At 64.1% G+C, this 14,280-nt stretch overlaps 2 protein-coding genes across 4 annotated transcripts; both read right to left on the reverse strand.

Annotated features, from left to right (window-relative positions):
- Positions 1–461: 461 nt before the first annotated feature.
- ZNF696 (zinc finger protein 696) lies at positions 462–4,342 on the reverse strand. Its single transcript, XM_036281240.1, has 3 exons — positions 4,289–4,342; positions 2,894–2,986; positions 462–1,631 (listed from the first exon to the last, which is right to left on the reverse strand). Exons 2-3 carry the CDS (start codon positions 2,907–2,909, stop codon positions 562–564), a joined length of 1,086 nt encoding a protein of 361 aa, XP_036137133.1. The 5' UTR covers positions 2,910–2,986; positions 4,289–4,342; the 3' UTR covers positions 462–561.
- A 4,390-nt stretch (positions 4,343–8,732) lies between these two features.
- GLI4 (GLI family zinc finger 4) lies at positions 8,733–13,595 on the reverse strand. Of its 3 annotated transcripts, XM_036281237.1 has the most exons (5): positions 13,565–13,595; positions 12,423–12,491; positions 12,142–12,300; positions 10,595–10,714; positions 8,733–9,734 (listed from the first exon to the last, which is right to left on the reverse strand). In XM_036281237.1, the coding sequence occupies exons 3-5, from the start codon at positions 12,260–12,262 to the stop codon at positions 8,839–8,841; spliced, it is 1,137 nt and encodes a 378-aa protein (XP_036137130.1). In that variant the 5' UTR covers positions 12,263–12,300; positions 12,423–12,491; positions 13,565–13,595; the 3' UTR covers positions 8,733–8,838. The 3 variants fall into 3 exon arrangements, with proteins under 3 accessions (XP_036137130.1, XP_036137131.1, XP_036137132.1); XM_036281238.1 differs by lacking the exon at positions 12,423–12,491 and having other exon boundaries at positions 13,565–13,582; XM_036281239.1 differs by lacking the exons at positions 10,595–10,714; positions 13,565–13,595 and having other exon boundaries at positions 12,423–13,141.
- Positions 13,596–14,280: the final 685 nt, after the last annotated feature.

Here is a 14,280-nt window from a genome sequence, read left to right on the forward strand (position 1 = left end):
GCTACCTCTGTGCTCCCAGCTGCCGGTCAGCTCTGTGGGACTGTTCGGGGTGTTACTGCGATCGCTTTGCCTGTCTCACCCTCTAACCTGCAAAAGCCTCGTGTGCAGAGACTGCCGCCACGTGGATGAACCTCAGAAACAAGCACAGGGGACGAAGGCGTAAAATTCTAGAATAAGCAGCACTACAGTGATAGGCGCGAGCTCACTTACTGCCTCTGGGGAGGGGGTGTAGGAGCATCCTTGGGTGATGGAAACAGACTATCTCAAAAGTGTGGTGCTTACAAAGGTTGAAAGAGGTTATATTTGTCAAGCTTATAAAACCAAATACTTAAGATCTATACACTTCAGCACGTGTAAATTATATGGGGGGGCAGTGCTATGAAACTAACACTGATTTCAGCGGACCGCGACCGGTCCGGTCCGGGGAAGCGCGGTCTCCATGCAGAAGGTGCCGCCCTGGGAGCCGCTCTCCTGACAGACCGAAGGCAACCACCTGGATGGGGCCGGCAGCAATGTGAGGGGGCTGCACCCACCCCTCCACCCGCGTGCACACGCGCCGGCTCACGCTCGGCTGTGGACCCTCTGGTGCTGGATGAGATGGAAGCTCAGGCGGAAGGCGCGTCCGCACTCGGCGCAGCGGAAAGGCTTCTCGCCCGTGTGCACCCGCTGGTGCCGGAAGAAGCCCGACAGGGCCCTGAAGGAGCGCCCACACTCCCCGCACTCGTGGGGCTTCTCGCCCGTGTGGATGCGCCGGTGCTCGCTGAGGAAGGAGCTGCGGCTGAAGGCGCGCCCGCACTGCTGGCAGGCGAACGGCTTCTCGCCCGTGTGCACCCTCTGGTGCTGGATGAGATTGGAGCTCTGGCTGAAGGCCTTCCCACACTCTTTACACTCGTAGGGGTTCTCTCCGTGGTGGGTCCTCTGGTGCCGGGCCACGTTCGACCCGTGGATGAAGGTTTTCCCACATTCCTGACACTCGTACAGCCTCTCCCCAGTGTGAATTCTCCGGTGCTTAATGGCGTCTGACCTCTGGCTGAAGGTCTTGCCACACTCAGCACACTCATAAGGTTTTTCTCCAGTGTGAACTCGCTGGTGTCTGATGAGGTTGAAGCTCTGGCTGAAGGCTTTCCCACACTCCTTACAGACGTAGGGCCTCTCCCCGTTGTGCACCCGCTGGTGCCGAACGACGTGGGAGCTGTGGCTGAAGGCTTTCCCACAGTCGCTGCACACGTAGGGCTTCTCCCCGGAATGGATGCTCTGGTGCTTGGCCATGTCCGAGTAGCACTTGAAGCTCCGTTCACAGGTGCTGCACTGATACGGCCGCCAGTGGCCTCTGCCATCCGTTGTGGAGCCTGTGTTCAGGGTGACACCTGGCCCTGGCACACTGTCCTCGTGGTCACTCTGCTCTCCAGTTTTCTCATAAACAACTGGTCCCTGAAGGGCCTCTCTGGGCCTCTCTCCAGCTTCCTCATTCCCACAAAGGTCCAGGAACCCCGGAGCCAGGGGAGGTCCCTGGCACAGGCTTGGGACCCTCTCTCCATGGTGTTCCCCTTCTTCCTGCTGTGGTGTCAGCCCTGTGCTCTGAGCCCCCTGCTCAGCAGCCTGGCGGCCCCTTGACACCTGTGTGCGGAGAGCTGGAAAAGAGGGTCAGGGAGGTGGTTTAGACACCAGACTACTAACCACACTCAGCCATGAGGGGGCTGGAGGTGGCGGGGTGACCCACACAGGAGTGACGATGTACGTCGGCGTGTACTGGACCCCATCCATGGTTCCCGCCCCGTTCTCCCTCCCTTCTAACCTCTGTGTGGCCTGGAGTGGACGAGGGACCAGAGGGCGGGGAGTCAGGCTCCTCCCTGGGACTGCAGGAGCGGAGGGGACAGGACGGCTCTGCTGCGGCGGCTCGGCCAGGAGGCCTGGGGATGAGGGCTGACGGCAGCCCTGGTCCCCACTGATCACTGACTCTGGACTCCCCCAGACCACTGTCCTTCACAATCCCCCCAACCTGCCAACCTCAAAGGGCTCTGTCCCCGTGTCGAGGGCCCTTCTCAGCCATCAACACCACAGCAGCAGCCCGTGGGGGACGGCAGGGCCGCTGGGTCCTGGCTGCCACAGGGAAGCGGCTGGTTAACCAGGTCCCCGGGCTCACGGCACAGAGCTGGTGCCCCTTTGGACAGGAGGTCAGGGACATGGCAGTGCAGTGGGGTGTCGGGAGGCGGGCAGTCTCAGCACGGGGGGTCCTCCTAAGGGAGAGGACCCTGGGAAGCTGGTCAGGACAAGGCAGGGCCACCAGGGCACAGCACCTGCCCACAGGCAGGACCTCACTGGCCGCACCCTCAGGAGCTGGGTGGCAGATGTGACCAAGGCTCCCGCAGGGGGCTGGCCAGGATGAGGTTCCTGGGCACTGGGGGGCAGGTGCCCACGGGAACTCTCCATCGGCCTCTAACAAGGAGGCTGTGAGGTGGAGGAGTGAGCAGGGCCGTGGGCACACGTCCAAGGGGTGGTCTGGGAGGGAAGGTGGCGGCGCCCTCACTCTGGTCACGCGGTTGTGTACACTAGCAAATGGAAAACCGAGTGCGAGTCCTCAGACCTGACAGCCCGAGATGGCCTCAGACTGCAGCTCGTCTCGTCACCGGCTCCGAGCCGACACTGCTGGGCCCGGCAAACAGCCCAGAACCAGTCTTCTCGTTCTCAGAGTCTCTGGGCGGGGGACCCGAGAGAGGGGCGCAGGGTGTGGCAGGAGTCGGGAGCAGTGGAGAGGTGAGGACCACGGGTGCTCTGGTGGGAGTGAAGCGGGGCAGCTATGTCCCGTGTGGCTGGCCTTGGGGAGCCCTGGCTCTTGAGCTGTCCCCATTCCCTACCCCAGGACAGCTGTCGGGCCTGGCTGCCCGCCCCTCACCTGCACGTGTGTCCATCAGGGTGGCCTCTCACCGTGTCCTGGAACCCCAGGCCCGGGCTCCCCTCCCTGCAGACACACCAGGAGTGGGGACACCTGATGGGGCAGAAGGAAGAAAGGGGAGAGAGTGACAAAGAGTGGGGAGAGGTTAGAGCACCTGGAGTCCTGAAGAAGCTACCTCACCGCGGGCCCGTCCTGCCTGAACAGACACCCGGGGCCAGTGTCCATGGTGGTGGCTCCCCGGCCACTTGGACACAGCCAAGACGAGTGTGTGGCCCCTGCTGGCCCTGCCGGCCCCTTACTCCACGAGGACCTGGCCCAGCACCTTCAACCAGTCCTCAGATGTCCAATGAGATATCCACAGACTCCATTCTCTTGATAGTTATGACCATTTGGATACAAGAATAAGATATTACACGAACAGCACAATTTTGTTTAAAAAATCTTTTTTCTTTCTTTATTGGTTTTTCGAACATCGATTAGCCGCCTCTTGCATATCCCCCACTGGGGATGGGGCCCACAACCTGGGCCTGTGCCCTGACCAGGAATCCAACCAGCGACCTCTTGGTGCAGGGTCGACGCTCAACCACTGAGCCACACGGGCCGGGCGAAGGGCACACTTTGGGCTGACGGATGAAGTTGTTAGGCTCCACACCAAAGTCTGACTTACCGGCACAAGAAATGTGCTAAACCAAAACCCGGGCCCTGGCCGGTGCAGCCCAGTGGTTAGACCTGCGGCCGAAGGGTCGCGGTGGATCCCGGTCAGGAGCGCGCACTGGGGGCAGGTGTGATCCGCCGTCTGCAAGCGGGGGGCAGCCAGTGGACGTGTCTCAATGCATGTGTCTCTGTCTCCCCCCCTCCCACTCCATCTAAAATAAAAAATAAACGGAAAAATATCCGGGTGAAGATTTTTTTTAAAGGAATTTAAAACACCCTTTCTTTACTCTGCAAGCGGCAAAGCCTTAAAGACGGAGCCCGGCGAGCAAGGCTGCGCCCGGTTCACCGCGCCTCGCCCGGCGTCGCGGGGCCGCTTACAAGGGCCCCGAAGTCACGCCGATTCCACCCCCGGCGACCTCCCACCCACGCCGGGACTCACCCACGCGGAAACGTCGCCTCCCCCCAGGGAGAAACCTGAATTCCGTAACCTGGATACAGGACGGCTCGGCCAACGCGCGCCAGCGCCTGGGGCGCAGCGACCCCTGGCGGCCGCCTCGTGCTCCGGGGGAGGCTGCTCGCGGCCGCGGCCGCAGCGCCGTCTCCCGCTTCCCCTCTCCTCGGCCGGCGGGCGGCTCTCCCTCGAGAACCCAGGACGGACTCGCGGCCCTGCACCCCGACCTCACGATCGCGCCCCGCCCGGCCCAACCTCAGCCACCCCCAACCCGGCCGGCCGCCACTCACCCGCTGTCCCCCGGGCACACCCGAAGCAACTCCGACCTCTTCATACGCGAAGAGGCTACTTCCGGCAACTCTCTAGGCTGCAGGGGGAAACTGGCGCTCATCTGCCCTGGAGGCCGCGGCGCGAGCACTTCCTGCGACGCTCTAGGCCGCCGGGGGTGGTGTGGGAGCGCTCGGCTGCCCTCCGGACCGCGACGCGAGCACTTCCGGTGACGCTCTAGAACGACGAAAGAATTGTGCTTTCAGCTACTCTGGAGGCTGCCGCTCAGACACTCTCTGTGAACACCGAGAAGAAAACACCAAAACTTCGCTCAGCTGCCTGGAAGCCGCGGCGCGGGCACTTCCGGCGGCGCTCTAGGCGTGCGAAGGACTGTTTGCTCAGCTGCCCTGGAGGCCGTGGCGCGGGCACTTCCGGCGACGTCCTAGGCCGCAGGAGGAGTGTGCGCTCAGTGGCCCTGGGAGGCCGCTGGGCAGGCGTGCTGCTGCCACCGCGCTTTTCTTCCCTGAGATTTTTCAAAAGCGGGTTTCATAGCTCGAGCGCAAGGCCCCCCCCAGCTGTTGTCCAACCCATCTTCACGGCAACCCCGCCCACCACGGCCTGCCAGCCTCCGCGACCCTCTGCCAGCCTCCACTCCCCACGCACCTGCCTCAGGCATCTCTGCGGTCTCCCACCTGGCTCCCCGCGTCCAGCCAGGTCAGGGATGAGGTCAGGGAAGTAGGTCTGGCTTTGGTGACCGAGCTGACTGCCGAGTGGACGAATGAACGAAGTCGGGTCTAGTGGAGGAAGAGGGGCCAGTGGAGGGGGGGGGGTAGTGGAGGAAGGGGAGCGCCGGGAGGAAGGAGGCTACAGACTCCGGAACCTTTCGGTGGAGAAGAGGAGAAAATCGGCGCGCGTGGGGACGGGGCACGGGGCGCGGACCACAGACCCGCGCACAGGAGCCTCCCAGGAGCCCTCCGCCCTCATGTCTACTACCTGCACCCGCACCGTGAGCCCCGCACCGCGGGATTCACCTGGTCTGACATTAACACGCCCGAGACCGTTTCCAGGGAAAGGAACTGGTTCGGGAAGCAAGGCGCCTCCCCGGCCAGGCTGCGCTGTGCTGACGGACAACCTGAGTCCACAGAGCCCCACGTTCTCTGACGGTCAGCGCTGGTGCCGTCGGCGGGGACCTTACCGGCGCCTGAGGCATCCGTGTTTCGAGGACGGGGGTGCAGTTCCGGGGAAAAGATGAGAGCACCAGACCGCAGTGGATAGACCCTTAGGCTGGTGGTCAACAGTGGAGCCAGGAGGGAAGGACGCAGTTTGAGTCTCCACCCAGTGCCAGAGCAGTTACCTCTTTTGGCCTAGAAATAGCTTCCGACGTAGGAGTGGGGGATGCAGACCACAGACTGCCCGCAGCCCGAGGTGCAAGGGGGGCTGCGGGCAGGACACCGCGCTGCGTGCTGGAGGCCGCCCTCCCGTGAGGGCAGAAGGCAGGAGCAGCCCCACTTTCTCGGGACCCTGTAGCCTCTGCTACAAGCCCGCAGCTTCCCCAGCCCAGCCTCGCATCCCTGCTCTCCATCAGTAAACAGTTGTGTGCACACCCACCACATACTGTCTTACTTATTTGTAACAAAGTATACTGCAAAGTATACAAAACATGTAAAAATACAAACATATGCCTGGCCAGTGTGACTCTGGATGGAGCGTCGTCCCACGCACTGAGGTCGGGCTTTGGTTCCCGGTCGGGGCACATGCCGGCTGTGCACTGGATCCCCAGGAGGGGGCGAGCAGGAGGCAGCCGATTGATGCTTCTCTCACATCGATGTTTCTCTCTCTCTCCCAAAAATCAATTTTAAAAACGCCATATTAAAAAGTTATCTGTAAAAAATAAATAAAAAATTTTGATATATATTTTTTTCCTGTATTGATTTTAGAGAGAGGAAGGGAGAGGGCGATAGAAACATCAACGAGAGAGGATATCGATTGGCCGCCTCCTGCACGCCCCCCCACTGGGATTTGGGTCCACAACCTGGACATGTGTCCTGACCGGAATCGAACTGGGACCGCTTGGTGCATAGGTCAAGGCTCAACCGCAGCGGCCGGGCTAAAATAAACACATTTTGAAAGGGTGATCTAAAAAGTAGAAATGGGTTTTCCCCGCATCGGTTTTGCCCTGGTCTGCAGGGCTGCTCCGCCCACAAGACATTCAACACGCAGCCGGTGGACGGCCCCACGCACCGGCCTCCCCGGCCTCTTCCACCGCAGAACCGGGCGAGGTGCCCATCTGGGCTCACCCTGCGCTCGCCTCTCGGCCCCGCCCCGCCCCGCCGGCACTTCCGGCCGCTCTAGAAGCTCGGAGGACCCGCTGGAAAACTGGGGTAGCGGCTGGGGACCGACCTGGGGGACCAGCTCCTGGTCGGGAAGACCCGCTGGGGCGGAAGAGCAGCCGGGAGGGCCAGCCCGGGCAAGGCGCGTGCCTGGAGCTGTCCGCGGTGCTGGACGGGCCGATGGCCTCTGCAGGTTGCCCCGAGGCCCCTCAGGAAGGGACCGCGCAAGGGGACCGCCAGGCTTGCGGGGCTCTGAGGCTGCAGGGCCTCCAACTCACAACCTAGAAGGCCTCTGGGTGTACGGTGGGCGAGAAAACGGGGAGGCGAGGTCCGGGGGGCTGGGTGGCCCTGGGCAGGGATAGCGACCACCCGCTCGCACTAGGGTAAGAAGCGCACCGTCCACTGCCGAGGCAAGTCGACGGCGCCCAGCTGAAGGAATTGATCGATTCGAACATGACATGAGCCCGGCGGTGTTGCTCAGCAGTTGAGCGTCGACCCCTGCACCAGGAGGTCGCCGGTTCGATTCCCAGTCAGGGCACATACCCAGGTTGTGGGCCCGATCCCCAGTGGGGGCCTGCAGGGGGTGACCACCAGATGTTCTTCCTCATCGATGTTTCTGTCTCTCTCCCTCTCCCTTCCTCTCTCTCTAAAATCAATAAAGAAAAACAAAAGAAAATAACTGGAGGGGCAAGAGATGGACCTGGGTGTGACCGCTACCTTCAGATCTGACGGGCCCTTTCAGTGACCAGGGCAGCAGGCTGTGACAGGCCGAGAGGACCGAGCTGGGGACAAGCAGAGGTGAAAGGGCAGGTCCCAGCCCACGCCAGTCACCCCACAGTTCCAGTTGTCTGAGTAGGGCCAGGACAACTGCCTGGGCAGGAGCACCTGCTTTGAGGGGCTGGATAAGACCAGAAGTCCCCAAACCTGGCACACTGTCCACGTCAGTGGGATGTGGGGTGAAATCCAGATTCCCGGGTCACACAGCAGGCCTACTGAGTGAGCCTCCTCTGGTCCCAGGGAGTTGAGGTCTGGGGGAAGGATGGTGGACGCTAGCGCAGACTGGGTGGTCCTTTAGTGGATTCTCACAGCCACGAAATGCGGTCCTGGAAAATGCAGGCCAGAGGCCAGTGCTTCCCAGGACTGAGATCAGCAGGGGACCTCCAAACACCTGTGGGGACACAGGGCTTTGGTGCGGGCACGAGAAGGGGCATGAGGCCCAGGCATCGAGCCCAGCCTTGGCACTGAGGCTGCAGATGACCCTCCAGGAGCACGGATGGACTCTGTCATTATCTGTGAAGCCCGGGAGGCCCTACCAGGCTGTCCCGGGGAGACGAGGGGGCCGATGGACCATTATGGTTGCCTCTTCCAGGCCAAAAGGACTACATTCCAGGGCACCACCACCTTGAAGCTGATGTCCAGAGAGCCTGGCCTCCAGCCCTCTCCTCTGGAGTGGCTCTCGCCTTCTCTTCCCAAGGGCAGGGAAGACCTAAGTGCTTGATGGTCCTCGAGCCCCAGGAGGGTGGTGGAAAAGGGGGGTGGCTCAACCGTAGGGTCCTAGCAGGAAAAACAATACTGAGGTGAGGCTCAGAGTTGCAGCCTTGGGAGGGGCCAGGCACTCAACATGGGGTGGTGCCACCCTGTCCAGGAGGGAGCAGGCAGGACAGGGAGTGGGCACACACTGTTGGCACTTGGGCCACCCCGTGCTGCTGAGCTCTCCCCAGAACTCAAGTCTGGTCACTCCAAGGCAGATCCAGCAGATCTGAAGACAGCCCACAGCTGGTAAGAGGGAACAGCCTGGGCCGCTCCTCCCGGGGCGGTGTGGAGGTGAGAAGGCAGCGGGGGGCCTGGCGCCTGCTGCATGGAGAAGGAGCCCCATGCGTCTCCCAGACACCCGAGGGGACTGTTACCAGGAGTGGGGGCTGCGGCCTCTGGAAACACCCATCTTGAGGAGCCTGCCCACACCCTGCGTGTGGCTCTGGGTGTCATGACACCTCCAGGCCTCAGCCCCTGGCGAGCTCAGACCCGAGGCCCCAGGAGACTAAAGGGGCCGTTAGGACCCCACTTCACCCCTCCCCCGATCGGCCCTTGGGGGACAGAGAGCAGCCCCCGGCCTCATCCAGGTATGAGTGGCTCTGGTTTCCATCACTTAAAAAGAATTTATTCGGGACACTCGGATGTGCGGCCCGCCGGAAAGGGCGAGAAGGCCGGAGCCCTCTGCAGGCCCCCGGAGGCCTGACGGGCCGCTACTCCCGGTAGTGGACCCGCTGGTGCTGGATGAGCTGCGAGCTCTGGCCGAAGGCCTTGCCGCAGGCGCCGCAGGCGAAGGGCTTCTCGCCCGTGTGGGTCCGCAGGTGGCGGAAGAAGTGCGAGCGGCCGCGGAAGGCCTTGCCGCAGGCGCCGCACTCGTAGGGCTTCTCGCCCGTGTGGATGCGCTGGTGCTCGATGAGCACGGAGCTCCAGACGAAGGCCTTGCCGCACTGGCTGCAGGCGTACGGCTTCTCGCCCGTGTGCAGCCGCTGGTGCCGCACCAGGTTGGAGCTCTGGCTGAAGGCCTGGCCGCACTGGCCGCACGCGTACGGCTTCTCGCCGTTGTGCACGCGCAGGTGCTGCGTGAAGTGCGAGCTGTGGCTGAAGGCGCGGCCGCACTGGCCGCACTCGTAGGGCTTCTCGCCCGTGTGCACGCGGTGGTGCTGGATGAAGCCGGACCAGCCGCGGAAGCGCTTGTCGCACTCGTGACAGGCGTAGGGCTTCTCGCCCGTGTGCGCGCGCTGGTGCTTCAGCAGGAGCGAGTTGTACTTGAAGCTCTTGCCGCAGGCCTCGCAGCGGTGCGGCTTCCCGCTCCGCGGGCCTGCGCCCCGGCCAAAGCTGTCCCCCGGCTCCGGGCCGGCCTCCGCCCCAGAGGCTCCCTGCGGCACGAGGGGCACGTGCCAGGCGCCCCTCTTCTGAGGGCAGGACACGGCCCCTGCCTGGCCCACTGGCTGCTCCAAGCTGGCCTCCTGCCCAGAGCGGTCGGCACACGCGCGCCGACGGGGGAGGCTCCTCAGGAGGGTCCCCAGCGCCCCGCCACTCCAGGCCATCTCACGCACAGGGCCCTGCGGCTGGGGAGATGGCAGAGCCGGGCCCAGCTCCGGCTGGGAACCTGAAATGACAAGTGGGAGAGGTAGCCAGCACCCACCCACGCACCCACCAGCCCATCTGCCCTGGGGCCCTACTGCGCCAGTCCAGGTCACCTGACCAGCAGGGGGGCCACTGTGCTGGGGCCAGGCTGAGAGCTGACCGGGCAAGGACCTGGCGGGTCAGACTCGGAAAAAACACAAAGCCCCCTGAGCCAGAGGGTGCTGCCCAGACCCCTGCAGGAGCCAGAACGCTGTGGCCGTCCCCACCCAGGTGCCTCTCCCGAGGCTCGTAGGCCTGTGGCTCCACTGCTCCTGGGGGGGGGGGGGGGCGTGGCCAAGGTCGGGTGGCAACTGCCTCTCGGCCCAGCTCCCCATCCCAGGAACCTGACCTCAGACACCTGCAGGACCTCCAGGTGGCACGGAGAGCTGTGCTGAGTGGACATCCCCAGGCCTTCTCGTGGGCAGGGGGGCATGGGGGGGTGATTGAGGGGATGGGGGCCTGGATTAGCCCCGCCCTAGCCAGGCTGTGGGGAGAAGGGGTTGGAGGCCGAGGGCACTGCACAGCAGGAGAGGGGCCCAGGGACTCCCTAGGTGCTGGTCTGGGGGGGGCAGTGGTGGTGAGTTAGAGACCCCAATCCAACAGGCAGGTGGCTGTGGGGGTCTGGGGCTCAGGGGAGGGGTCTGGCTGCACTTACAGACGCGGGAAGTGTCATGGGGAGAGCGGGACTGATGGGGAAGGGGCGGGGGCAGAAGTGGGCTCTGGGCGGGGTCCTGGCAGTGGTGGTGCCCAGAGCGGCGAGGCGGGCGAGGCTGCGCAGAGCCTGGCATGCAGCAGCCACGGGCAAAGGTGCTCCTGGGCTGGTCCCGGGCAGACTCTGCTCACCACCTGGCCAGCAGGTGGCCCTGAGGATGGGGGACTCCTCCACCTCCTGCACATCCAGGTCCAGCGGAGCTTCCTCCCTGGGTGGTTGGGGTGGCGCCTCAGGGCTGCGGCCAGGGGAGCCTGAGGGTACGGGGGCTGCGCTCATCTCCCAGTCCCCTCAAGCCCAGGGCTCTTTCCACAGCCTGCAGGAAGCCACCTGCTTCCTGGGACAGTGCCCTCCACACACAGCACCCCTGCAGGGCCTGCAGGGCCAGGTGGAAGGGCCTGCCTGGCGGCCCACATCTCTCCTTTAGGGTCAACCCTGGCGGTTTCCTCACAGGCATGGCCCCCACTTCTGTTTCTGATACAGCATAAGGAGGGCCGAAGCTGCCTCCCACTGGGCAAAGTCCCGGCACACTTGGACGTGGCCCAGGACCTGCCGGGCTCTGCTGGCGCAGCCTGGGTCAAGGAGAGCCCCCTGCATGGGCGCTGGGACTCCGTCCTGAGCACCAGCCTTCGCATCCCTCAGGGCTGGCTCAGCCGGCACACCCTGCAGGACAGCCTCTCTCCAGTCCTTCGCCCCGCCTGTCCCCTCCCGGCAGGAGCCGTGGCTTGCTGGGCCCAGGGGGTCAAGGGCACGTGGAGTCAGACTGACGTGGTCTGTCCTGCCGGCCTCCACTGGCTCGCTTCGGGGTTTCCGTGTCCCCATCGCACACGTGGGGACAGGGGGTCCTAACTCGCCAGGCTGTTTTGAGGGTGTCATGAAAAACTGGAGGTAAAGCCTGGGCCTCAAAGTGCCACCTGCATAAGGGGCAGGGAGCGAGGCCCCCAGAGGCTTGGGGCCGAGAGCCCCGGGCAAGGTCCCAGCACCACTGCACAGGGAGAGGCGGCGGGTCCAGCAGAGACTTGAGCAGCGTGTGTGCTGGGTGGTGCCTGGGCTCCCTCCAGGCCGCACCCGTCCATCCCACCCCACCCCCCCAGCCTGGCCACCACAGGAGCAGGGTGCTGGCAGGGTCCCGGGGCTCCCGCTGTGGTCTGGGCCGGCCTAGTGATGACCCAAGTTCCTCAGCTGTGTGTGACCTCATGCCACCCGACCTCTCATCTGTTAGTGCCCGCCTGACAGGGCTGCCCCTGGCGTCGTGATCTGCCCAGAGCCCAGTACTTAGCGTAGCTGCTCCCCCCGAATCTCAGCTTACTTGTGTCCTCAGCTGAGAGGTGTGGGCAGGCCTCCTGTGGGACGTGAGGCATGGACAGGACCCTGGGGCTCCCTGACGTCTGAGCATGAGCAGGGCCCAGGGCACCATGCGCTTGGGGCTTGGACATCCTTTTCAAAGGCTCGGAGAGGGGGGCGAGATGGCTCCCGTCACAGGAGCCAGGCTCTGGGGCAGCTTCTCTCTTTGCCCGACAGTCCCAGGGGACTGTCCCTGAGGAACTGCTGCTCACAAAGCTTGGCCCCCAGCCTCAACCGACGCTGCCCAAGTCCCAACCGGAACCTGAGGGTGCAGGAGCCCCAGCCACGGTGAGCTGCCTTGGTCCTGCCCACAGGGTCGGTGGTGCCGGGCCAGTACCGTGTTGGTTGTGGGAGTGAAGCCGGGCCTCCTGGTGGTGGGTTCCAAGTGTCCCCGGTGACTCGAGACTGACAGGGGATGGGACACGAGGGGGCTCCTGACCGTCCCCCAGAGCTGCCATCTTCCCCAAGGCCTGACGAAGATGTGCACACCTGGGACCTGGGAAATGAAAACCATGGCAGGATGAGGGGTCAGAGGGTGGCATGGTGCGGGGCGGGCAGCGCCAGCTATACATCAGCCGCAGGCGAGCTAGGGGAGAACACAAGAATGCCTAGAGGTACCGTGTGGGGCCTGGGGTGCGAGGTGATTCCGGTTCCTGGGACGTTACTCCATGTGATCAGCACAGCAACCTGCCGAAACCAAACCAAAAAGCTCTGTCCCGAAAATGGCCAGGAAAGTCCACCCAACCCAGAGAAAAAAGCAGACTGGTTCTCCCAGGTAAACCTCCTGCACCACAACAGGAGCCGCTGGCCCTGGGGGAGGCGGACAAGCTGGGCCTGTCTCCCGGAGCGTGAACATGCTAGGCTAGACCCTGACGCGAAGTTCCCAAGGAGGGAAACCTCTCCTCCCTCAGATCCCGCAGAGGCCCGTGGAAGCTGCGGGCGGTGCTCCCCCATCCCTGCCCAGGGTGCTGGGCCTCTTTGGGGGCCACGGGTACTCTTGTTTACTTTGATCTGCAGGGGTGGCTTGTGCAGTGAGGACGTTCCTGTGCACCCCGATGAGCGGGCTCCTAACGTGGGGGTGAAGCAAGGGGCCGGGGCTAGGAAGAGTCAGTGCCGACTCTGCAGTGCCAGCAGACAGACCTGCAGGGCCTCGCCCGTGCCCCGGGCCTCCACGGGCCTCATCCCTAACGGCGGGAAGGTCACGGCAGCCCGGTGCGTGGACACAAGGTGGGGCTACAGTCACGACATCTGGGCGCAGGTCCTTGGCCCCGGAGCCACACCTGAAGCACTGCGTTAACTTCCCGGGGCGCCCTGGGAAAGGGCATGCTCAGCCCTTCCCGGCCGCCCGGGCGGGGTGGCGACCACGCAGGACGCCCGCAGGGACGAGCACAAGCTCTGGGCGCAGGCCCCCCGGCTGCAGCCGCGCACGCGAGCCAACGCCACCGGCGCAGGAGCGACCTTCCTCGGCCCGCGTCTTCCAGCCTGGAGCGCGCGGCGGACACTCGCTGGCCGGGACCTCGGACATGCGTTTCTCGGCCTCGGTTTACCATCTGCAAAGTCGGCATGCCGGTTCCCGCCCCTCGGGTTCGGGCGCGTGGGGAGGCGCCCCGCAAACACACGGCCTCTCCGCCCTGGGCGCCCCCGAAGCCCCTGGCCGGGGTCAGGGTCACGCGGCAGCCACGGCCGGTTCGCCAGGACGCACTAGCGCAGGCCGAGCCGGGCGCCCCCGCAGTCGCCGCCCCCACCCGGAGCCCACTCACCTTCCCAGCCGGAGGTGGACGCCGTGCCGCGCCGGCCGGAAGTCAACCCGCGCCCCGCCCCGCCCGCACTTCCGGGCCCCTCTGGACGCCTGGAGGACTGCCGCCTCGGTGGCCCCAGGCTTGCGATGGGCGCGCTCACAAGTGGTTTGGGATGTGCCGTTCCCGAGGACAAGGACGGTGGAGCCTGACCTTCACCGCCTCCGCTTTTCCGTCCTGTCCCTCCCCGTGCTCCGCCGCCCTGTGTCGCCCCGGGGATTTGTGTCTGCGGGGGGGGGGGGGGGGAGGATTTCTGGGGGTTCTGGGGACTCCCTGCAGAGACTTGGCCACCCCGGGTCTCCCGCCCACCTTTGGACCCCAGCGCTGTCCCGGGCCCTGCCGGGCTCCTCGGCCTCCACGGGCATCTCCTCAAGCAAGTGCTCAGGCTCCTGCCAAAAGTGCACCCTGGAGCCCTGGCCGGTTTGGCTCAGCGGTTAGAGTGTCGGCCTGCGGTCCTGAGAAACCGGGGGTCGGTTCCCGCTAAGGGCATGTACCTTGGTTGCAGTTTGTCCCCAGCCTTGGTCGGTTGTGCGGGTGGCAGCCACTCGATGTGTCCCTTTCACATCGTTTCTCTCTCTCTCTGTTCCTCTCTCTCCCTCCCACTCTACCTGAACAAAAAATGGAAAAATGTCCTTGGGTGAGGATAAATAAATAAATAAATAAATAATAAAAATAAAAAA

The sequence above is a fragment of the Molossus molossus genome, unplaced genomic scaffold, assembly GCF_014108415.1.
Source record: "Molossus molossus isolate mMolMol1 unplaced genomic scaffold, mMolMol1.p scaffold_m16_p_33, whole genome shotgun sequence".
Classification (NCBI taxonomy): domain Eukaryota; kingdom Metazoa; phylum Chordata; class Mammalia; order Chiroptera; family Molossidae; genus Molossus; species Molossus molossus.